Raw genomic sequence first — 24,627 nt, forward strand, 5'->3', positions numbered from 1 at the left:
TTTTGCCACTATGAATTCATGATCTCCAACAATAGTCCAATAATCTTGTGTTTTCCCACTTAGTTCTTCCAATCTCTGCAATGTCTGTTCTAAAAACTTCTCTATGTTCTCTAATACCTCTTACTCTACTATGTATTCCCTTCATTCTAGAATCTGCTTAACTGAAATAACACAAACCTTCAAATGAAATACTCTCAATTTTCTCATCAAACTGCACGTTCCCTTTATGTCCGTCGATTCCTCCTCATTCCCTTGAATGGAAAAAAGGTCCATTCTTTTTTAATCTAAGCCCTTACCTCCTCATAATCCTGTCTCTGTTGATATTTTCCCCTTTCTTTACTGAATTTTCAACATTTCTCTTTCTGTGGGCCTTTCCTTCTTATTTAAAGATGGAGTGGTCTGGTCCCTACATATCAACCCTCAGGATTCTCTGAGCTATAGTCACATTGGCCTTCTCCCAGTTTCTTAACCATACCTTACTCCTTCCTACCTCACAGTGTTTGTACATATTGTTCCTTCAGTCGGCAATGCCTTAGAATCTCAGTTCAAGAAAGCTTTCCCCAAATTGTTGGTTGAGTCAGTCAGGCTCCTTTGTTCCTTCTCCTCATATAGCCTTATTACATCCCATCTGAGCATTTATCTCACTCTGTAATTACACATTTACTAAGGTGACTATGTAATATTTCCACACAATAGTGTAAACCCCATGATTTCAGGGAGTATATCTGCTTTTGTTCTACCTGATATTCCCTGAATCTAGCACAGTGCCTGGTATACAGTAGGTGCTCAGTGAAGAAACTGATTCGTTGAGGCTTTTTAGCATTTAAACACTCATTTTCCCATCCCCCCGAAACCCATCTCAACCTCTTATCTTCTCATCTCTCTCGTACTTACGCCCTGGCCTGCTGGCCGTCTCTTCCATCTCCCATCTTCTTTCCACACTAAGCTTCTTAGAAGAATTGTGTTATCTTCCGTTCTCCATTTCCTCCCCTTCCACTTATTTCTTGAATCACTGGAGTTTATACTTCATCACTCCACTGAAACTGCTCTCACTAAGGCTATTAAGGACCTCTTTATCATTATTGCACAATGTCTGCTTTCCACTCCTCAGTACCTTATATGACCTCTAAGCACTGCTGACATTTATTCAACTTCTTCCTTCTTGAAAACGAATACATCTTCCCTTAGCATTCACACTTCACTTCTCTACTGGGTTTGCTCCTGCTGTCTCAGTCTCACCAGCTTCTACTTCTCAGCCCATTTTTTACATGTTAACGTATCTATCCTCAACACTCCTCTCTGCTCCTCTGTGAGAATTCACCCACTCCTGTGGTTTCAATGCCGATGACATCCAAATGCCTACTGTCAGCTCAGATCTCTAGCATCCACTTACTTGGTATCTCTATATATTTGGATATGAGTCTGTGGATATACATTGCAAACCTAACGTGTCCAACACTTCACTCACTGTGTTCCAGCCTTGTAACTTGTTGCTTTTTGTTTGTTCCCTTTGCAGTGTGATTACTACCAAGTTGCCTAAGAGTTCTGGGTGTCGTCGCGGCTCTCTTTCCTGGCTGTAATGCTCACATTTAATCACTAAGTTCTGTTGATTCCACCTCCTGAATATCTCTGGAATCTGTCCATCTCTCTCCAGCCCATAGCAGATACTCTGGTCACTTCTCACCGAATTGGTCTGTCACTAATATCTAATCTTACCCCTGTCAGTTCATCACCACACAGCAGCCAGAAAGACCTTTCTAAAGCAGCTGATCATTTCCACCTCCTATTTAACCCCTCACAACGCTTCCCATTGCCCCCAGGAAAAATCCAAATTGCATACCATGGCTCACATGGCTTTGCACCAGCCGTCTGGCTCCTGGATACCTTGTCTTCCATTTCCTATTCTCCGGTCATCAACTATGATGAGGGCTTGGACAGTGCCATATTTTCCTACCTCTGGGCCTCTGCATATTCTTTGTTTGGAACATCCTTCCCCCTGCCTCAGATACTCTTTTACCCCTGCTAATCCTTAAAGTCTCATCTTAACTCCTGACACACGACAGGCACTCAAGTCACGATCTCACTGTGCACTCAGTAAATGAACTTTCTTTCTTAATTACCTTGTTTGAGTTCAATGTCACATTTTGAAGTTTTAATTTTGTTCAAATAATGAAATAGGCTAATTTCTATTTTAAAATTTTATTTTATGAAGATCCACCAACAGATTTTTTTTGTTGTTGTTAAAGTAGGCTCCATGCCTATCACGGGGCTTGAACTCACAATCCTGAAATCAAGACCTTAGCTGAAATCAAGAGTTGAATGCTTAACGGAGTCACCCAGGCACACCCCCGCAACAGAATATTTTGAGGATGTGATGAACTTTGCTACTAATGAGGTGCATCACAAATGAGGCATGTGCAACATTATTCCAAATAAAAGTCAACTAGAAAGGAAGAAAGGGAAGGAAGGAAGGAAGGAAGGAAGGAAGGAAGGAAGGGAAGGAGGGAAGAAGGAGGAAGGGAGGGAGGGAAGGAAGGGGGGAGGGAAGGAAGGGGGGGAGGAAAGGAAGGGGAGAGGGAAGGAAGGAAGGAAGGAAGGAAGGAAGGAAGGAAGGAAGGAAGGAAAACAGACAAGACTTGCTTCCCAGTCTTTAGAGAGTAATTCTTAGGAAAAGTTTACATGTCCATAGAAGTAAGGTATACACAGTACTCTAACTTCTACTACAGGTATTTTACTCTTCTAGTTTATTTTTCTTTATTCCTATGAGAGCAACGGCAGCTAAATGAATTCCATTATAATTAAAAGACTCAAAATTTTAGTATTTCATCCTTATAGCATTGAATAGATAACATCATACATAGCATTGAATCACATGGAGGCATGAAATACTGAATTAAATTATATACAATGTTTAATATCTGACATTTTTTACCAAAAAGAATGGCAATTTCATCAATTCAACCTAATATAATATAAATGATACTGAATAAAAATATATAAAAAGACAGGTCAAGAATTATAAAGTTTATATATATAAGCCCTTGAATATTTGTAGATACCCATTCATAAACTCTTACATGCTCTACAGAAATATCAATTTACTTAACAAGTTTAAGATTGTTCCACAATATAGAGGTTAATTTTTTTGAGTCACTGAATTCCTCTTAAGAATCTAATAAAGGGAGCCTGGGTGGCTCGGTCAGTTGGCTGTCCAACCTTGGCTCAGGTCCTGATCTCATGGTTTATGAGTTGAATCCCCGTGTTGGGCTCTGGACTAACAGCTCAGAGCCTGGAGCCTGCTTCAGATTCTGTGTCTCCCTCTCTCTCTGCCCCTCCCCTGCTCCTGTTCTCTCTCTCTAAAATAAATAAAAATATTTAAAAAATTAAAAGATTAAAAGAATCTAATAAAAGGTATATAGTCTCTTACCAGGAAAAACAAAATCCTCATATGCTTGTATAAAGAAATCAAAATTTCTACTGATTTAGAGTCCACGAAGCCAAGAATCAAGTTTAAGAAGGTCTGTAATAGCAGAATTTGTAACTACAAGGTAACATTTGAATAACAATATTCAACAAAACCCGAGGAAGTGTATATTCAATATGACTTTTCAAATCAAGTCTGATGGGTCAGCATATTTCCTGATTTTATTAAACTGTCTGAAACCATAGGAGCAGGGAGATATTTGAAAATTTTAAAACATGTTACTTAAATCAGAAAAAATAAACACAAAAACATTTTTGATATTTACTATTACACAGCTTTTCAAAGAATAAAGTTATTTATCTAATCCAGTGGGGTTCGTTAATACATCTTGTTGGTACACTCACAGAAATAAACCACATACAGGGCTAGTAAGTTATTTTTCACCTGCAACTCTCCTACCTATTTTAAAACCAGTCTGTTCACTGAAATCACTGATCACCTAGTTCTTTAAAAGTTAGAGGAAAGTGATTCATTTTATTGGGTAATTAATTAAATGAGAACATGTCCATTCAAAGAAGGTACAACCATACACGGATCCTAACTTTGAAAATAATTAAAATTAAAACAATTTTCATTATTTTTGGCCAACATTCTATCTTCAATCTCAAGGCTATACCTAAGAAATGGTGAGTGCAACTTTTTTACCTCTTCCCTACCTGCCTTCACCTTTGTCTAACACGTAGCCTTGATCTCTCAATCGGCTGTTCCTAAAATTTCCAGTTGCTAGCACATCCTGCTATAATGATGGCATGATGACTCACATTCTCACCACACCCCTACTTCCATTATTCACTGTTAACACCTCTTACAAGTTGCAGCCTATCAGGATGGGGAAGGGGGAGGTGGTGTGAACAGTATGACAGGCCTCAGGGTGTTTTCAATATTGCAAGCTGTTGTGAGATCGAGTTAGTGGGTCATGACTACCTTTTCAGTTTGAAGACTTTTCTTGGGGGGAGGGGAGTTTAAATGACACAAAATACAAAACAGTAGTAGAAGAGGAAACGTCAGAGTGCGTGACAAATTACAAGGGTAAGTTTTTATTCAGATGTGTCTGGGTGGTCAGGGTTTTAATATAAAAGCTATTTTAAAATGTAGGTCTCAGTTTAAACACAATTTTAAAACTTTAGGTTGGAAACCTATGCTCTAGTTCCATCAGGGTGCTTGGATATTGTACTACTTACGTCTTCCTTCTCTGAGTTTCACCTCACATCTGCCTCATAACCGTGTTATAAATTAAAAAGGTGTCCTGTGATACAAAAATCAATGTATTTCTGCGTGTATTCTATATGTATTTCTATACATGAATAAGAAACTATCAGAAAGAGAAATCAGAAAACAATTCCATTTATAATTGCATCAAAAAATACCTAGGAATAAATTTAACCAAGGGAAGATCTGTACACCGAAAACTAAAAGACATTAATGAAAGAAACTGAAGACACAAATAAGTAGAAAGACACTCCATGCTCATAGATTAGAAGAATTAATATTTTTAAAATGTCCATATACTCAAAGCAATCTATAGATTCGATGTCATCTCTATCAAAATTCCAGCGGCATATTTCACAGAAACATAACAATTTTAAAATTTCTCTGGAACCAGGAAAGATCCAATACCCAAAGCAATCTTGAGAGGGAAGAACAAAGCTGGAGGCATCACTCTCTGACTTCAAACTATATTGCAAAGCCAAATTAATCGAATCAGTATGGTAGTAGCATTAAAAAACAGACATGTAGATCAGTGGAACAGAATAGAAAAGTCAGAAATAAATCCATGCATATATGGTCAATTAATTTACAACAAAGGAGCCAGGACTGTATATCCTGGAGGGAAAGGGCAATTTCTTCAATAAAGGAGGATGGGAAAACTGGAAGGCCATGTGCAAAAGAATGAAACTGGACCACTATCTTACACCATACACAAAAATTAACTCGAAATGGATGAAAGACTTGAACATAAGATATGAAACCATAAAACTCCTAGAAGAAAACATAGGTGGTAAGCTCCTTGACATTGGTCTTGGTGGTGATTGTTTTTGGATTTGACATCAAAAAACAAAGACAAAAAAAAGGAAAAATAAACAAGACTACATCACACTAAAAAACTTCTGCACAGCAAAGGAAAATCATCAACAAAATGAAAAGGCAATATATTGAATGAGAGAAAATACTTGCAAATCATATGTCTTATAAAGGGTTAATGTCTAAAATATATAAAGAACTCATATAACGCAATAGCAAAAAACCCCAAACAATCCAATTAAAAAATGGGCAGAGGATCTGAATTGACCTTTTTCCAAAGAAGACATACAAATGACCAACAGGTACATGAAAAGGTGTTCTACGCCACTAATCATCAGGGAAATGCAAATCAAAATCACAATGAGATATCACTTCACACCTGTTAGAGTGGCTCTTATCAAAAAGATAAGAAATAAGTGTTGGCAAGGATGTGGAGAAAAGGGAACTCTTGTGCAACTGTTGGTGGCAATGTAAACTGGTGCAACCACAATGGAAGATGAAGGTTCTTCAAATAATTAAATTAAAATTAAAAATTAAAACTACTAGACAATCCAGCAATTTCACTCCTGGTTGTTTATCTGAATAAAATGAAAACACTAATTTGAAAACATAACATGCACCCCTATGTTCACTGCAGCATTATCTACAATAGCCAGTAATGGAAACCACCTAAATGGCCACTGATGGATGAAGGGCTAAAGAAAATGTAGTACATGTACACAATGGAATATTATTCAGCCACAATAATGAAATCTTGCCATTGGGCACAATATGGCACTTGAGGGCATTATGTTAAGTGAAATAAGTCAGGCAGAAAAAGATAAATATCGTATGATCTCACTTATTTGTGGAATCTAAAACAAAACACAATGAAACAAAAACAAAACAAAAATACCAAGCTCATGGATATAAGAGAACAGATTGATGCCTGAGGCAGGGAGTGTAGGAGGGGGCAAAGTAGGTAAAGGGGGTCAAAACGTACAAATTTCATTATAAAATGATGACATTATTCATTATAAAATAAATGAGCCATGAGGATGTACCATACAGCATAGTGACCATAGTTGGTACCATACTGCATGTTTGAAAGTACCTAAGTGAGTGGATCTTGAAAGTCCTCACCCCAAGAAACAAATTTTGCAAGTGAAACAAACACAATGTTATGTGAATTATACCATAATAAAAACTAGTGTCCTGTGAGTACTATTTTAAATACCCAAGAAAAAGTTACTTTCCTTAGATAATGCAAAAACAAAAAACAAACCCCCAAACAAAACATAAAAACAAAAAACAAAATCAAATAACGCTATTCTTACTTGAAATAACAATTCATGTCTACCTGTTCACCTTCACGCAAGTCACTCTGGTTGGACATACTCATTCCAGAAATGGTCCACTCTGATCATATTTTGAACTTACTTTCTAACATTTTAAGTTTCTGTGTCTTTTGGATCCCATGTTTCCAGCCTGACAATTGTTAGTTGCCTACAACCCCTAAGTAGCTTCATAAATTATATTGGAAAAAAAAATCCTTCCCTATGTATCTCATAATTTTGAATTGTTTTCCTGGGTTTTTCATTATCAATGATTACCCAATGCTACCAAATTTCCTTTGAAGACATTTAGCTTTCTACCTTACTAGTTCTCCTAACTCTCTAATTTTTCACTCTTAGAAATGAATGTTTTATTTTAACAGGTTCCTACAGCACTGTTCCAGTTACAGTACTTTTCTCTGACAGCTCTGGAACAATCAGGGGCTGAAGTCTGTCTTTCAAACCAACGTCCCACAAAATTCAATCAAAGTCACAATGGCCACTGCAATATGCTTTCAAAGTCCACAGACAAATGTGGCTCATGCTTAGTCATTTGGCCCAGCCAAATAAAACAATCAGTCCTGAAGGCTTTAAAAGTCTGCATTCCAGGATGAAGATTCAGAGACCTATTTTTCTTGATATCTTTGGAAACTGATTTTTTTTTGAATACAGAATTCACTTGAAAGACAATATAGTTTTTCTTCCCAGTTATTCCCAGTTATTTACTTTCAACATTGAATTGGACTTTTTAACATTTAGAATTTACTTTAAAATACTTTAAAATAAAAAAAAAAACAGTGTCTCACCAAAAAAAGTGTTCAAGTAGGTATGGTGCTTAGATGAAGTCTATGTCAAAGTACATTGGAAGTAATAAGTTTAATAACTCCACAGCAATTCTATCTACTTATCGCCTAGTCCAAAATCTGTGGAGTCATCTTGACTCCCTATTTCCTCTCATAACCATGTCTAATGTGTCATGAAATCCTCTTGGTTCTCTTTCAAAATATACTCAGGTTCCAGCCACCTCCATCTCCACTCCACTCCACTATCATTACTTCTCAACAAGATTACTGCAGAAACCCCTGTCGGATCTCCCTATGTTCACCCTTACCTTGTGGTAGTCTGTTCTCAACACAGTAAGTAAGCATTGTGATCCTCTGAAACCTCAGACAGATCATACCACTTTTCCACTCAAAACTCTGGAAGGGCTAGCCGCTTCACCCAAAGTAAAGCCTAACTCCTACATTCGCTGGCTCCTTGTAAACTCTCGAACTTCCTCTCCTATAGCTCTCATTTTCATTCACTTCACTCCAGCTACACTGGCGTTCTTACTGTTCTTCCAACCCACCAGGCATGAGCCAGCGGCAGGACCTTTGAACTTGGTGGAATGCTCTTCCCCTAGACATCTCCATGGCTATCCCTTCTTTCACTCTCTTAAAGAGGTCTACCCACTCTGACTACCTAATAACAACTGTAACTTTCCTTCTCCTCCTCAATCTGGTCTTGTTTATTTCACCGGATGTTTCCTTTTTTCATAGCTATTTATCACCTTCTAACACATTAAATACATTCTTTACTTATTATGTTAGTCATTTATTGTCTGTTTCCTTCTGTAAGAACATAAGGTCTGTAAGACATGGGATCTCTGTCTCTTTGTTCAAAAGGGAAATTTCTATTTATGTATTTAGGTTAGGTTAAGAAGATTCCCGAGTATTTTCCAGAGGTACAAGAATTAACACTTGTAAATTGGTTCCAATTTTTTTTTTTAAATGTGTTCTCTAATCTGATCCCACTATTTTCTGGATAGAAATTTCCATATCAAATTATTTTATAAATCTCACTTAGTTTTATTAGGCATATGATAAGGAGCAATGTATCGACAGCCATTTTGCAGATGTGGGATGGAAATGGACAGATCAACACCCAAAGCTTTCCAAGTCCCTTAGAGAAAAGAAAGCACTGTCTAAGCAGGCTTTTCTTGCTTTGTTGTAAATAATCCTAAAACAGATGGCCAAAAGCTAAATGCTAAGTCTGCTGCCATGGAAACCACTATCACAGTGGCCCATTCTAGAGCCCTACCTATAAGATAAATGTTTGTCTTCCTATTGTTACAATCTGAACCTACTAACTTTCACTCCAAGTCCTACTAGAAGTTATTTTATACATATCAGCCTCACAAAAAAGTCTGAGACTAGTTCATACATACTATCACCCTAACATAGCCAAAGTCCAGCAATGTACAGAGAAAGCGTTTTAAATAATTCTTTCTTCATTCAAGTTGTATCTTTATTATATATAAATTCATGTATCTTACCTTAATATTGCAAGCCTGCTCCATCAATCTTCGGGCATTTTCCTCAGCCCTGTATCGTTTTGGAAGCTGAACTCTGAAAAACTTTAAAGCACCTTCAAAATCAGCCTGCAGAAGATCTTCCTTTGAGGTCTGCAAAATAATTCCGAGAATTATCATTACATTTTAGCCTGCACTCAGGACAAATACATTGAAAAATGAATTTCTGTTTTCCTGAATGCACATTTGTAGCTAAGATCTAACTTAGTTCCGTAAGTTTTTAGGAACATATTTCTAGCCCCTTTACTATTTGCTGAAATAAGTCACCATGAATCCTAGACACAATATAAGAATTAACAGGCGGGGCGCCTGGGTGGCGCAGTCGGTTAAGCGTCCGACTTCAGCCAGGTCACGATCTCGCGGTCCGTGAGTTCAAGCCCCGCGTCGGGCTCTGGGCGGATGGCTCAGAGCCTGGAGCCTGTTTCCGATTCTGTGTCTCCCTCTCTCTCTGCCCCTCCCCTGTTCATGCTCTGTCTCTCTCTGTCCCAAAAATAAATAAACGTTGAAAAAAAAAATTAAAAAAAAAAAAAAAAGAATTAACAGGCTAACATATTTAATTTATATAACCTAAAGATTAGAATGGTGGATCCCAGCAAAGCTAACCAAGTTATAGCTCTGAGAAGGAAAAGTGCAAGAAAAGCAAAAAATGTGTAACTCTGATCTATGACTTTAGTTTGCTGGATATTTTAAGGGTATTATTAGAAACCTGGCTTGGGGTGCCCGGGTGGTGGGTTACTCAGTCAGTTAAGTGACTGACTCGGGCATGATCTCATGGTTTGTGAGCTCAAGCCCAGTGTCAGGCTCTGTGCTGACAGTGCAGAGCTTGCTTGGGATTCTGTCTCCCTCTCTCTCAAAATAAATAAATAAACTTAAATTTTTTTTTCAAAAAAAGACAAAAAAAAAAAAAAAGAAACCTGGCTGAAGATATAGAGAAGGTAAAGTATATTAGAATTACATAAGGAACACCTAATGGGAGGACTTTTCAACTAATGACAACAACAGTTCAAGAAAATAAGAAATTGATCCCCCACCTTAAAAAATGCCATGAAAAAATAAATAAAACAAATCACTTAATGACTGAACTTCATATGAAAACTACTGTTTGCAAAATTTACTTCTTTAAGAAATAACCACTTAGAAATGAATATATGCATGCATGGAAAAAAGCCTGAAAGGACATAAAAGATTTCTCTGGATAGTGGGATCATGGTCCCCCCCCCCCCCTTATATATCACTGTATTTGTTGCAGTAAAGATTTTGTAATAAGAAAGACAATAAAGGGTGCCAGGCTGGCTCAGTCAGTAGAGCCTGTGACCCTTGATCTTGGGGTTGTGGGTTTAAGTTTCATGTTGGGTGTGGAGCCTACTTTAAAAAAAAATGAGGGGCACCTGGATGGCTCAGTCAGTGTAAGCATCTGACTTTGGCTTAGATCATGATCCTGTGGTTTGTGGGTTCAAGCCCCACATTGGACTCTGTGCTGACAGCTCAGAGCCTGGAGCCTGCTTCAGATCCTATGTCTCCCTCTCTTTCTGCCCCTCTTCTGCTCATGCTCTGTGTCTCTCAGAAATAAACATTAAAAATTTTGTTTTAAAAATGAAAAAAAGCAATAAGTATTTTATTAAAAAACTGTCAGCAATCTTTGGCAAACACCATGATACAAATTATGGATTAAAGCAGACTAGGTACACAGAAGTAAGTCAAAGAGAAATAAGGTGTTTCAAGAGCCAGAAATTGTCAAAAACCTCAGTAATAAAATGAAAAACAACAAAACAAAACAAAAAAACGCAACCGAGATGTTTAGAAATCATAGAACTATGCACTAATTCAAAATATCACTTTATCTTGATTCAAATGTAGACCTGATCAACCTTAACAGCTGTACCAAAAGAGTATAAGGAAGTTGGAGAAATTCCTGCTGACAACAAGGCCCAAGTTGTCTTCACCACCCTGGTCCAAGCCATTGTCATCTCTTTGGTGAGCCATTACAGTAACTCCCTGAGTGGTCTCCCCATTTCCACTTTGGCTCCCCATAGCCCACTTTCCCTATCATAGCCAGACGATACCCTTTAACATCATGTGGTTCTTCTGTATAAAGCCGTCCAGCGGTTCTACTGTGCTCAGAATAAAATCCAGTATCATTACCACTGCCTGCAAGACCTTTCATGATCTGGAGCCCCTGCTTCCCCTCCAACCTCATCTGGAACCACGTCCCCCTCCTGTTCTCAAGCTCCAGGCACACTGGCCTTGTTTCGTTTTTTTGTACACATCAAGTTCATTGCTGAACGCAACCGCCCTTACTGTTCCCTCTGCCTGGAATCATCTTTCCCCAGATCTTCATAAGGAGAGCAACTTTCTGTGATTTAGATTTTAGCTCAAGTGGAAGATCAGAGTGAGGCCTCTTCTAAGCACTTAAATTCTCCCCCTCACACCCCAGCCCATCAAGTAATTTTCCACCAACTAATTTTTCTGTTTTACATCTCTTTCCGCCTAAGGAAAGGGGCCTTGTCTGTCTTGTTCTTTGCTGTGTTCACAGTGATAAAACTATTAACTGGAATATAGAAGGTTCTCAATTAAAATTTACTGAATGAATTTCTGCTTTCATCTCCCCTCCCTTTTAAACAGAATCATATGAAATAAAAGAATATATTAATTCATCCACCAGGCATTTTCACAAGGGTACTAGGTTGCTTCAGCTTTACATCCAAACTAGTAGTCAGAAAGTAGAGCTAGGCTAATATTGGCAGTGGAAAAAACAAGCCTCAGTACCTCTCAGATTTATTTCCTCCCTCACGGACACTCAAACACGATGGCAGTAAGTGGTAGAGAGAATGTTTATCATGATAGAGTGTTATCAACTCACCCTAACTTATTTGGAAAAGACAGTTATCGGGAACTTCAGCCTAAAAGAGGCCTTCTCTGACTAAGATATCAATTGCTCAATTATTGGGAAAAGCATCCAGCTACCAGATAAACTGGACACACTATATCCTTAGTCTTCCTTTTTCATCTGTAATACTGGGTCTGATGATCAGCTCTCTGGTGATCATCAGGAAAATTCAAGACAGGCTGCTTCTAGAGTTTGTAGGGAAACAGGATTAGCAGCTTTCCTCAGAACCCCAAAGCTTCTGAGGGCATCGCTTGATTTTCAGTGCAACTAACCTCTAGTTCCCTGGCAACAGATGCCCCCAATGGTGGTGTGGTTCCTTGTCTGCAGGCAGGAGCATGATTACCTAATTTTCTCATGCTGCCCCAGGCCTAATTTCAAGTCCAGTCTTGGAGTTCATGTGAAAGCAGAAAGATGAGGCCTCAAGATGAACAATCATACAGCCTGTGACATGTGACCTCTGGTCAGACATGCCATGTAGAAACAGACGCTGTTGGAAGGAGGCTATACTCTGGGGCGGGGGGGTGGGGGGGGGGAGGGGCGTGTAGCCAGAAGATCTCCATCTGGGTGGGGCTGAGTCTCAGGAAACCAGAATTCAGAGGGCCCTATGACTGTCCTTTCCAAGACACTGCTGGGGTCAGGGATGCTGTGAATCCCATGGCTTGGCCACCTCTGTTAAGCCCCATTGGAGAGGAGCTCTCACAATCACGGAGCAGAAAGACTCAAGCAGACACATGTGTGGAAACTGCGTATTATTCAGTCCCTTAATCCCAGCCTCTAGAAGGTAGTTGGCAATTAAAGGTACAAACAAGGCTGCAAAGGATGAAATAAATTCTGACGCCAACTCTGACTAACTCACGGTGCGGCCTCTGTCTCTCCTGTCCTACTTCAAAAAGGGAGCATCTTTAACCTCGAGTATTTGAGAAGGAAATGAGTTAGGTCATATGAGTGCATTTTGTGAACCCAAAACAAATATAAGATATGAGAGTTTGGAAGGCTGCCTCTGTGTTGCTCAGGTATGTTCAGCTACTGATATTTTAGTGGCTAAAAACAGTACCCTCCTCTCACTGACATTTTTAATTCCAGAAAGCAGGCAGTCTGGAAGTTATAAGAACTTATATTCTTGCCATGGACTGAAATAAAGCTAATTTCATTGTGAATTTTTAAAAAATATGGCATAAGACAGCCCCATGGGGTAAAAATCATGCCAGTAAGCAAAAAGGATATTAACAACATGTGCCATTGCCCCAGGAAACAATCTGCAGTCCTACTTTGATTCCGATGGGCTTTTTCCTCTAAATTTCTATCTTTAAGAGACTTCCATAATCATTGTGTCACCTCCAAATACCTTCTTATGCTATACTCAGGTTGTAAATTTACAAGGGTAACTTTCCATTTTCTGAAGGCTGTATCTGAGAGGTTTTTCCCTCTACAGTTGAGGAATAGATACCTCTTGCTCTGCAAAAAATGTGGATGCCTCACTGAGAATGTATCAGAGTTGTTTTGTTTTCTAAACGCTTTTAAAAACTCTTGGATTGTTTACATACGTGTGTGTATATCTACCTGTATAGTAGGGGTTATACGTTTTTTATTGATTACATATTCACTTCCCCCCCACAAAAAATAAAAATTTTTTTAAAAGCCTAACACATCTCACTACCCAGAGATAAACATAATTAGCATTTGGTTACAGGGGTGCCTAGGTGGCTCAGTCAGTGAAGCATCTGACTCTTGATTTTGGCTCAGGTCAGGTCATGATCTCATGGTTCATGTGTTTGAGCCCTGCCTTGGGCTCCAGCCAGGAGCCTGCTTGGGATTCTCTCTCTTCCTCTCTCTCTGCCCCTCCCCTGCTCACACGTGCTAGCTCTCGCGCTCTCTCTCTCTCTCTCTCTCTCTCTCTCACACACACACACACACACACACACCCACACATTTAAAAAACCCAGTAGTGGTAATGGTGGTAAAACATTTAAAAAAACATTTTGTTACATTGCTTATTATCTTTTTTTTTTTTACCATCCCCACACACACACATCACATACATCTAACAAAATTTTAATCATATGGTACGTATGTTGAATATATATGCTTCACAAATGTCAAGTATTGCTGTAACAGTATTAGTCCAAACTATAAGTAGTGGTGCTTTTCATAAAACTAAAACATGACTTCACACATGCAAATTATTAATAAACTGGCTACAGAGATGTAAACTTAATTAATGGTTATGTTTACAATTGTATGAATGCTGTCTATCCTTACAATGAAGAGAAGCTTACCATATGATCTTGTGATAAGACCCAAGCTTTAAAAATGCACCCCGAAAAGGCAGACTAACATTTTAAGAACCAAACCAAATACTCAAAAGTAGGTAGGTAGGGCCAGCTTCTGGATACCATTATTCCTCTGTGCTCACTACATAGAATTCTGTCAGGCGAGAAGAACTGATTTAAAGGAAAGGCTGATCTTCAACTGGGAAATTCTTAGAGTTTTTCTATATTGCCTTCAGAAAGGTAGTGAGGGAAGAGTAGCATAATGAAAATGCAATTACTTTCTTGACATTATTTGTTAAGTAATGTTAGCCAGAAGGTAACGCAGACAAGAGTTAGGGAAATTTTAAGAAGCAAAGACGTGTTTTCTTCACTTGCAAGATCGAGTACTCAGGACACCTGGGTGGCTCAGTTGGTTAAGTGTCTGACTCTTGATGTTGGCTCAGGTTGTGATCTCGTGGTTCATAGCGATCCTATGCGATGATGGCGCAGAGCCTGCTTAGGATTCTCTCCCTCCCTTTGCCCTTCCCCTGCTCTCTCTCTCTCTCAAAAATAAATAAATAAACTTAAAAAAACCACAGAGAACCTTACCAGCTTTTAAATAAGAATAAATAACTTTTGAAAACTAGTGGTTCTCTTGATACTCATCTTTTGCTCCCCAAACTTTCTGTCAAATTCTCTTAAGTGATGATACAAAACATGTTTATCAATTATACCTCCAAAGGACTATTATTTCATTCTTCATTTGAATAGAATTATATATAAAGATTACTAGAACAACTGAAAACATTTCAAGTCCTACTTCTATTTCCTTTCAAGTAGGTAAAGAGAAATATCCAGAGGGAAAAAGGAAGTAGGATTTTTAAAGCAGGTTGTTAATTTAGGTATCCTTCCTACTTCCCCCAGTAAAATGAAGTAAGCAAGTTCCCAGGCATATAATAGACACCAGCATAGATTTGTTCCATAAATTCGTAAAAGCTCTACTTTAAGCACACCCAGTATTAACCAGTCATAATTAATAAAATGCAAATTAGAGAGTACATTTCTACTTATTTTGACATAAAAATTGATTTTTACACTTTGAAGGGCATCAGAGGTATGCATGGCAACTTTTATATTGGGGTCTTTAAATTTTAAGAGTTGTAATCTCTCTTGAACGAGCAATCCTTGCAGCAGTTAAAAAAAAAAAGTAAAAATGGGAGACATACTTGCTTCTGTTTTTCATTTCAGCATCAATGCTCCTTTGGATTCACTATGTACAGTGCCCAGGGTATCAGTACTGAAACCATAGCCAAGACTGATATTAATTTATAATGATGTGATCATAACTTTCCACAACATGTAACAGCAAATGAAATCAAAAGAGAAGAAAGGGAAATTCTGAACATGAGTAGAAGAAACTTTTCCCTTTTCTTCAAATTTCACACACTTACAGAGTATGGACCCTAGCTATGTGTCACTGCTGATACCATTTTGAGTGTGTTTTTCCCACTGAAAAATTCAGCGCAAGAGTATCACATGTCAAAGTGATTTTTTTTTTTTTTTTTTTTTTTTAAGGAGGCAGGGTGGGTGGAAAGGAACAGTTCTAACATTTGGGTGTTAGCTCCTGATGCTTCTATTCCAAACCTCTCACGATTCGTGGATGATAAATCTTTCTTCAAGGGCCTCTAAGAAGCAGCCCTTCTAGGTTTGATTTTTTTAGGGGGTTATTTAAAAAAAATCTAGGAATGGTTCTCTTTCTCACCTTCATTATTTTCACCACAAATGGCTTTTTCTTCCTTTAGTTATAGTGTCTAACAGGATTTCTATTCAGTGGAGACATATTTTTGGAAGTCTGAGAATCATTTGGAAGCACAGGCCTTAGAAGAGGGAAACATTACTTAGCTGGTATCTAGGATACCTGTATCTTTTGCTTTGGTATTTTAATTTCACCAAAGAAACGTGTGTTTGGTGAGTCTGTGCACAGAATTTATGCCTTGTGGTAATATCTAAAATGAAGCACTTGTACCTGCTTTATTAAAGGTATTATTTATTAAAGGTAAATTATTATTAAGTTGTTCTTTACTAGGCGTATCTTTGAAGGGCAAGAAGCCAAAATTTCAAATGTAACTTAAATAAAAACTTGAAAAAAAATGTTTTCAAATGTGTCTGGTGTTCAGGCAGTTTGGTGGTCCCTCTGCGAATCAGGGGACAATGAATAGGCTCTAAGTCTAAATCCACAGCATTGTCTTGGTAAATCTTCATTAATTTGATCAGTTCATCACAACAATTAACTTACAGGAAAAAAAAAAAACTACTGGGATCTTTAAAGTAAAATAACATATTTGCATGTGTTTAACCTCTACACCTTCATGTCTGAAACATAGCTAAAAACTGAAACTTCAGTGCCTGCCCTCTTGAGTGGTAATGGAAAGGACTGCACGTGGCAGGATTCCTCTTAGGACCACCCTGTGCAGATTAGCCATCGATCCCACATCATTAGCCAGTCCAATAACACAAGGCTGAACAACTGTACTTCCTCCTGGTACACACTAAACTTTAAGCAGTAACTCATTGGAGAACTGATCCCAATTCACAGCCATATTAAAGGGCATGTGATTTTCCCAAACTGGAAAGTACCCCAGTTCTATCATTATGTACAATCTTTTATGTACAATATTGTACGACAAAGTCAGAGATTGCCAAATGACCCTCTGGACAACTCAGTAAATACTTTTCACATGTAATGTCAATGGCACCATTACCTATGTTTTGGCATGTGAGAGCCCAAAACAACCCGTGGGATGTACTACTACCTTGGATACCTAATGGGGCAACCAAGCTGACTCTGTATGGTCGCAACACACAGATACACGTGACTTCCGCAACATCTGAAGCTTGTGAACCCATTCTTTGTGGATTTAATTGCCGATAACTTGTTTTAAACTAGAGGCAGTTTAAATTGAACCCTAATGCAGATTTAAGTATGAGAGACAGCCTTAGTTATAAATTTATGTTTTCCTTCAAAGCACTCAAAGTATAAGGTGCCAAAGAAAGGCAGTAGGAGATTACTGGAAAGTTAACAGTGGAGCCCTGGAATCACAAAGTTAGGGAGTCTTTAAGAATCTGAAAATATATTAGACCAAAACTGACTCTTCAAAGGGATGTACTTGTTGAAATACATTTTCGCACTTAATAGCATCAAAGCTCTTGAATAAAATGCTTTTTATTTCACTTAAAAAATTCCTTTCCAATGGAATCATAAATCTTCAGTTTTCTCTTCTATTAAGAAAAACGTGATTCAGGGAAACAAAATTTAAGTAAGCACTGATGACCTCACTTGGGCATGAAAACATATGTATTGGGTTCTTTCTATTTCTCTCGTGAATGGCAAGGAAACGATTTCTCAAAAATACCAACCCCCCCAAATTGTATGCTGGTCACTGCTTCTAACTTCATCTTGCAATGACTAACAGACTTTCTTCGGGGTGAAAAATCCCTCACGTACACAGCTACCTAAAATGCTGTTATGATTATACAAGAGAGAAAATATTTGCATGCAAATACATACATGAACACTGAATTGGTAATTGCAACGATAATATAAACAGAGATGAACTAGACTGAAGAGGAGTATGTGAGAGAAAAGTGTGAACATTGTACTTTTGAAAAGAATCACATATGACAGAACCATAATGAAAGAACAGTCTGGAATGGTGTTAAAGTCCATTGTATAAAATAGACAAAGCTTAATGATTCTTGTTCAATTACCAAATAATGGTATAGGACTACTGTAGACCAATTATATTATAGAACAGTTGCTAGGTATAGTTCTCAAACCACTAAAAAGAAACCCTGCACCAGCGATTGTGGGTATTTAATTTTAACCCTTGGTAGGAAGTGAGGAAGGATGAGTGATTTTTCTCTTGTTCAGGAAATCAAAAAAACAGGCAAGCCAGACTTCCCAGATTCATAGCACAGACCCAATAGCTTTAAGCTGCTTCATAGATACACAGTTCAAACATTCCAGGAGAGAAATTTTCAATTTTCTACCCCTGGATTTTTAGGGGGTAAAATTCTGTATCCAAAAAATAAATAAATAAATAAATAAATAAATAAATAAATAAATAAATAAATAAATAAATAAATAATAAACAAACAGATAGGTAAATAAATAGATAAATAAAATAAAAATCAAACTGGCAATCAAATGGTGAGGTTAGAATGCAAACCACAGTAGTCTAGATAAGTAGCAATAATGTCTGTTGTGAAATTTAACCCTTTGGAGACGTAAATAACAGAATGCCTAAATCAAGCACTTGGGTATTCTGCTTTATTGCGGAGTCTAGGCAGCCAGAAAACATTTTTTTTTCCCCTGCCACAGAGATAATGCCACTAATGTGGCCCTGGGCTCTTAGAAAAGAGCCATATCCCCTCTAGCCAATTAAGGAGTGGCATGGACCAGGCTCAGCTAGAGCCCCACGACAGTGGCCACTCAGCACTTCCTTCTTGGTAGAGTGCGTAAGAGGAGAAGAAAACAGGAGACTGCAAGCCTCTTTTAGGGATACAGGAATTCTCCCAGAGGGTGGCAGATTCCCTATAAATGAAGTTCAATGAAAAACAGTCTCACCGCCAGAAGCCGAGGCACAAACAGACGATGCCCCATCCCCAGAAGTTCCAGCACTCGACATGCATACTCATTCACCAGCTTGCTCCTCTCGTCGTGCATGTCCTGGGACTTTTTGACAGGAGGTGTGAGCTTAGCAGCTGGGGCTGGGCAGGGCACCCCTTCTTCCATGAGCAGTAAGTAGGTATCCAGAATGAGAAAGCTGGATCTCTTATCCACAATTTTGAGAACTGCAGTGGGAGGGGAGGCAGGCTTAGGTCTCCCCAGGAGCACCAGCCAGTCTCTGGTGGGAATTGTCAGCTAATGTCTCCACAGGAAGAACATTTTGGCTAAATTATCCACTGTGCCAGAGCCCCAAAGTAGACTGGAAAACGAAATCAAACACGGATCTAAATAAAAACCGGCAGAAGCAATCGAATGCAAGAAAATGGCCAAGAGCGATGCAGCAGAGTTCAGATACATGTGTTAAAATGTACAGGCTGCTCGGAAGGGTCTAGCGTGTGTGTGCGTGTGCCGTGTGTGTGTGCGTGAGTGTGCGCGCGCGCGTGTGTCTGTGTGTCTGAGCAGACAGCAGCAGCAGTGGCCGGGAAGCCAGGGCAGTTGTGAAGCTGCAAGGAGAAAAGGATGAGCTCATTGCAATCCCCGATTCGTGACAAGCAGCGCTGCTGCCGCCACTGCCTCCGCTGCTGCCGCCGCCGCCGCTGCCGCTGCCGCCTCTCGCTGTGAATCAGTAATGAAGGGGTAGGGAGGGGAGGGGAGGGGAGGGGAGAGGAGGAGGTAGGTGAATGAGCATGCAGAGTGCGTCTCGGGGGAGAATGCTGTAATAAGAAGCCAATGGCGAGCCGTTGGACAGATGTGCTTCCCCCTCCCAGTCCACCTTCAATCAGTGTTAGTCTGACAGCTTCTGCTGTTGAATCCTAAAGCCAAAGGCAGATGAACCAGCTTCTCTTAGCATGTGAAGCTCACAGAGAAACCAGACCGCCCGCCAGCCACAAGGCTGACCTTTATTCACTCTTGCTTTCTAATAACAGTAACACATACAAGTCGGATTTTATGCTGCGTATTTAAAGTGGGATTTTCCAGCCCTTGTTAGAGGACTGAAATCCCCACAGAAGAGGGGTCTGGGGCAAAATGCTACAGTATGCAAGAGAGCAAAGACTGGGCTTCCAAGAAACGACACACCCTCAAGTTGCAGTGTTTACGCAATAATACCGACTTTTTGCAAGGCTAGAATGTGAGGTATTTCGGCATTCAGGGGAAGCCACAATTAAAAGTAAGATTTTTATAAACATTCAGTATGATACTACATAAAGACCTCCAACATAATAATGAGAGTATACATCTAAGGAATCACTAAAGTTGGGATTCTCAAGCAGTAATAACTTTTTTAAGCCACAGACCTTGATAAACATTCAGGTAATAGCTCAAAATGTTATTTTGCTACTCTCTGGTCAAATTAATCCTTCCCTACTAATAACAACTGAGAATTGTCCATAGTTTTAAATTTTACAATCTTAGTAGGTGTGATTTTAATTCCCTTGATGTGAATAATAGTCACAGTCAAATGAAGGCAAAAAGACAAGATCACCTTTAGGAGCAGTTTCTAAACTTGAGCTAACAATGAACTCATGTATATTGAGAATCCTGGTGCTGTAGTTCTGTAGCTGCTCCCCTGAATCTCAGAGCAGTTTCTCCACTGAAGTTATAGCATGATACAGGGTAACAGGGCTAAGAGAGCCCAGGTGGTTCCTTCTGAGTCTTAGTTTCCTGCTCTGACAAATAACAGTTACAGAGAATCATATTTACCAGCATATCTCTAGGATCTCGGTTAAAGACATAGATTAATTACCAAATTCGGCTTAAAGGGAAATATTGCCTCCTTTAAAGAATATTGTTGAGTTCCTTTTTTTAAAACTCAATAAAAACAAAACATTTTTTTTGTTAAACATCTTGAGTATTAATGAACAAAATATCTTTTTTTTAAAAAAATTTTTTTTTCAACGTTTATTTATTTTTGGGACAGAGAGAGACAGAGCATGAACGGGGGAGGGGCAGAGAGAGAGGGAGACACAGAATCGGAAACAGGCTCCAGGCTCTGAGCCATCAGCCCAGAGCCTGACGCGGGGCTCGAACTCCCGGACCGCGAGATCGTGACCTGGCTGAAGTCGGACGCTTAACCGACTGCGCCACCCAGGCGCCCCAAATGAACAAAATATCTTAAATAAGATACTTATATATTGTTGTCAAGCTTTTTATTTCTTCTGAAAATGCTTTCTTTTAAAATTTTTTTTAAATGTTTATTTATATTTGAGAGAGAGAGAGACAGAGACAGAACACGAATGGGGGAGGGGCAGAGAGAGAGGGAGACAGAATCTGAAGCAAGCTTCAGGCTCTGAGCTGTCAGCAGAGCCTGACACAGGACTCGAACCCACAAGCTGTGAGATCATGACCTGAGCCGAAGTTGAACATTTAACCGACTGAGCCACCCAGGCACCCCTGAAAATGCTTTCTTAAAAAACTAAAGATTTTAATGGAAAGTGATCAAAACCATTAGAATATGACATATAAATAAATAAATTTCAGATCCCTAAGGTTTTGGATAAATGTCTGATGGGCTACCCAGGGTGGGGTAGGTTCAGTTGGAAGGGGGAGGCTGTAAGGATGAGGGCAGGGGTTCTGGGCCTTTCACAGCCTACCCCTACACACACACACACACACACACACACACACACACACACACATACACACACACACACACCCTCTGCAGGGAACAGTTCCATTTTTATCTTGTTTACATACTGGAGTTCTGCATGAGGTTCTGTTTGAAAAGACTGTACCACTGCTATGGAAGTGTGAAAAGCACTGCCATGGAAGCTTCCTGTTTAAGAACAAGGGCACATTTTTACTTGCAAAGGAAGGGACAATTCAGTGACTCCTTTGCTTATAGGACTTTTTTTGGGTTGATTTTTTTTTTTTTTAAGATAGGGGAAATGCTTCCATGCAACTGACGTGGGTTCAGAGAACACTGGCAGAAGCATTTATTTTTTCTCATATAAACCAGAAACAAAGAATTTCTTGCCCAAATGGATTCTGGCAAGAAGTCAAAATTAATCCAAAGATTTCAGAACTATGGTTTGGCTCTGATGCTCACAAAAGAAGTTAAAACTCCATGCGCTAATATTAAATGCAATAACTAAAGTATGATATTTTATTAAAAAATTTTTTTTCAACGTTTTTTACTTATTTTTGGGACAGAGAGAGACAGAGCATGAATGGGGGAGGGGCAGAGAGAGAGGGAGACACAGAATCGGAAACAGGCTCCAGGCTCTGAGCCATCAGCCCAGAGCCTGATGCGGGGCTCGAACCCACGGACCGCGAGATCGTGATCTGGCTGAAGTCGGACGCTTAACCGACTGCGCCACCCAGGCGCCCCTAAAGTATGATATTTTAATGAGCAAACCAAAGCAAATACTTGGGCACATTTGAGAAACGTTACGTAAGAGGAATTATAAACAAGTTACCCTGTATTTCAGTTTTCCTAATCTCTCCATGATCCTCCCCCTCAAAAATACATTATCCTTGAGGAAGTGAAGGTGCTGGTGCAGCCCTGGGCTCTGAGTGGGCCCTGCCAGGAGAGCAGCAGGGGTCTTATGGGGAGACCGCGTGGGTCCAGAGCATACCTTCCCTGATGAGTCTGAGGAATGGGGGCCACACCAGAGCCCTGCAGAAGGCGTGGGGATTAAAGCACAGAGGAGCCTCGGGAAGAACAGGGAGAAGTGGGAGCAGGCCCAGCTGGCTATTCCTACCAGCCTCCAAACCAAGATGCTGAACAGAGGAGGCAGAGCCGGCACGATGGGGGATGGAGGCAGAGCTGCTGACACGCAGAACTGAATCCAGGTCCTAGGGCTTCACAGGCCAGACTCTCAGTTAAGAGTCAGGATGAAGACAGAAAGAGAGCAACAGCACAGAGCAACCACGGCTCTGTTTCCATGCGCCCAGAACATGCTAAACTGGTGAGAAGGGCAAAGGCTGACGATATCAAATTCCCAGTGGGAAGATGTGGTACAGAAGGCCCTCCGGGCCCAGAAGGCGTCACCTACCTAGAAATGACCACACTGAGAGCTGTCTCATCTCTCTGCACGCCAGGCCAGGCCAGAATGTGCATAGGAATGAACACATCCCAGGTTGTAATGTCCCTCCTCGGCCTCTCATCGTCCTTTCGACATCGAGGTGAACCAGACATCTCAGAGACCCACTTATTCAGTTCTGTATACATGGGGACATCAGCCCAAGCCCAAGCCATCTTCCCATGTATCACTCTATGGAGAGTAAAGCACCCTATATAAACAGCGCTCCCTCCATCCCCCCCTGCCAAAGCATCACCTTTGCTTTCAAAATTTCCGTATTTTTTCAACCATGGTCCTGTTTTCAGGTTGTCCTTTGAGAATAAGCCATTGATCAATATCAGGTGAAATAACTCTTCTAGAACATAACTTGGTGAAATGGAAGAATGGATTCCAGGCATTTGTGAAGTCCTACAAGAGTGACTCATCTCAGTGAGCATTTTCTCTTCTCCCTCCCCAACTCCCCAAGTAATTTATTTATTGCTGATGAGGCTCAGAACAGCACACTTCTGAGAAATAAATGTTTCAGTTATAAAGTAGTCCAAAGATGAAACGAATGATAGAAAAAAAAAAAACCCTCTTGTAAATTAACCAGTTAATAATACATGACTTCTCAGATTTTTTCAACCATCACAAAGATTTTTTTTTTTAATATGTACAGGAAGATCAACAGCAAATTGAAGATAATATGGGAAACCTGGATGAATCATGCAATGAGGCAGTGAGAGAAAAGCAGACAGGACCAGGCAATGGTCCCAAAGCCAAGGTCTAAAGAAGAGAACGCCACTGTCTGGAGTGCTGGGATCAGGTGGATGGTGGTCCTAATTAAAGCCTTGTGCCGGAATGCTCTTCCTGAACTACTCTACTGTGTCATGATTGCTGGACATGTGCAGGACATAAATAGACTCCCACTGTAAAATGAAGACCATATTTGACTTAATTTATTACTTAATGTAATTAAGAACACTGAGTGCAAAGAAACATGCTAAGTAGTTACTTCAGGGGTTACAAAGGTGAAAAAGGAAATACTTTCCAATTTGCAAGAGCTTAAAATCAGAGAGGCATTCAAACATGGAGATAGAGCACAATGTGGACACCATGAAAGGAGGAACAACACTGTGTTACGATCTAGTCACATCTTTGTTATCCACGATGGATTCAGACAAAGTGGGCTCCTACTAGTGAGACTGGCCTGGACCTATAATCCAAGAGTATTGATAATTAAACGTATCTCTGAGAGTAAAACAGGACATTGCTTATTCCATTATCTTTTAGTCACATTTACTCGTCGAATGACATGGGTAAAATACTTCATGCTCTTTGAGTCTCTGTAAGATGTCCATGTCCTGTACCTAGCCAAGTTGCTCCAAAAACTAAGTTAATGTGTAGAAAGGAATCTCTCGTGGTGCCTAGCACAGGGTGGGTGCTAGATAACTAGTAATTCTCTTCATCTTTCCAGGAAGTCATGTAGAGGGGTAAAATGTATTGTGTTCACCTGGCTTAGGGTTTAGAAAGACAAAAAGGTCTCTGAATGTATTAACATTAGAAACAGAATTAGTACTGTTGCCTCTTCA

At 39.6% G+C, this 24,627-nt stretch overlaps 1 protein-coding gene and 1 pseudogene across 7 annotated transcripts in view; one reads left to right on the forward strand and one right to left on the reverse strand.

Moving 5' to 3' along the window:
• RABGAP1L (RAB GTPase activating protein 1 like) overlaps positions 1 to 24,627 on the reverse strand; it is a 770,330-nt gene that overhangs the window by 140,629 nt on the left and 605,074 nt on the right. For 6 of the 7 annotated variants that reach the window (XM_047076973.1, XM_047076974.1, XM_047076971.1 and 3 more), the window contains one exon: positions 9,134 to 9,262. In XM_047076973.1, the coding sequence (XP_046932929.1) occupies positions 9,134 to 9,262 (129 nt within the window). Of the gene's footprint in view, positions 1 to 9,133; positions 9,263 to 18,932; positions 19,614 to 24,627 lie in introns of those variants that run through there. The other variant, XM_047076977.1, reaches the window with a different exon arrangement.
• Positions 19,554 to 23,033, forward strand: LOC124510350 (male-enhanced antigen 1-like; annotated as a pseudogene).

Source organism: Lynx rufus, unplaced genomic scaffold, assembly GCF_022079265.1.
Source record: "Lynx rufus isolate CCGP_SWC_20201006 ecotype Redwood Valley unplaced genomic scaffold, mLynRuf1.p SCAF_15, whole genome shotgun sequence".
Lineage (NCBI taxonomy): Eukaryota > Metazoa > Chordata > Mammalia > Carnivora > Felidae > Lynx > Lynx rufus.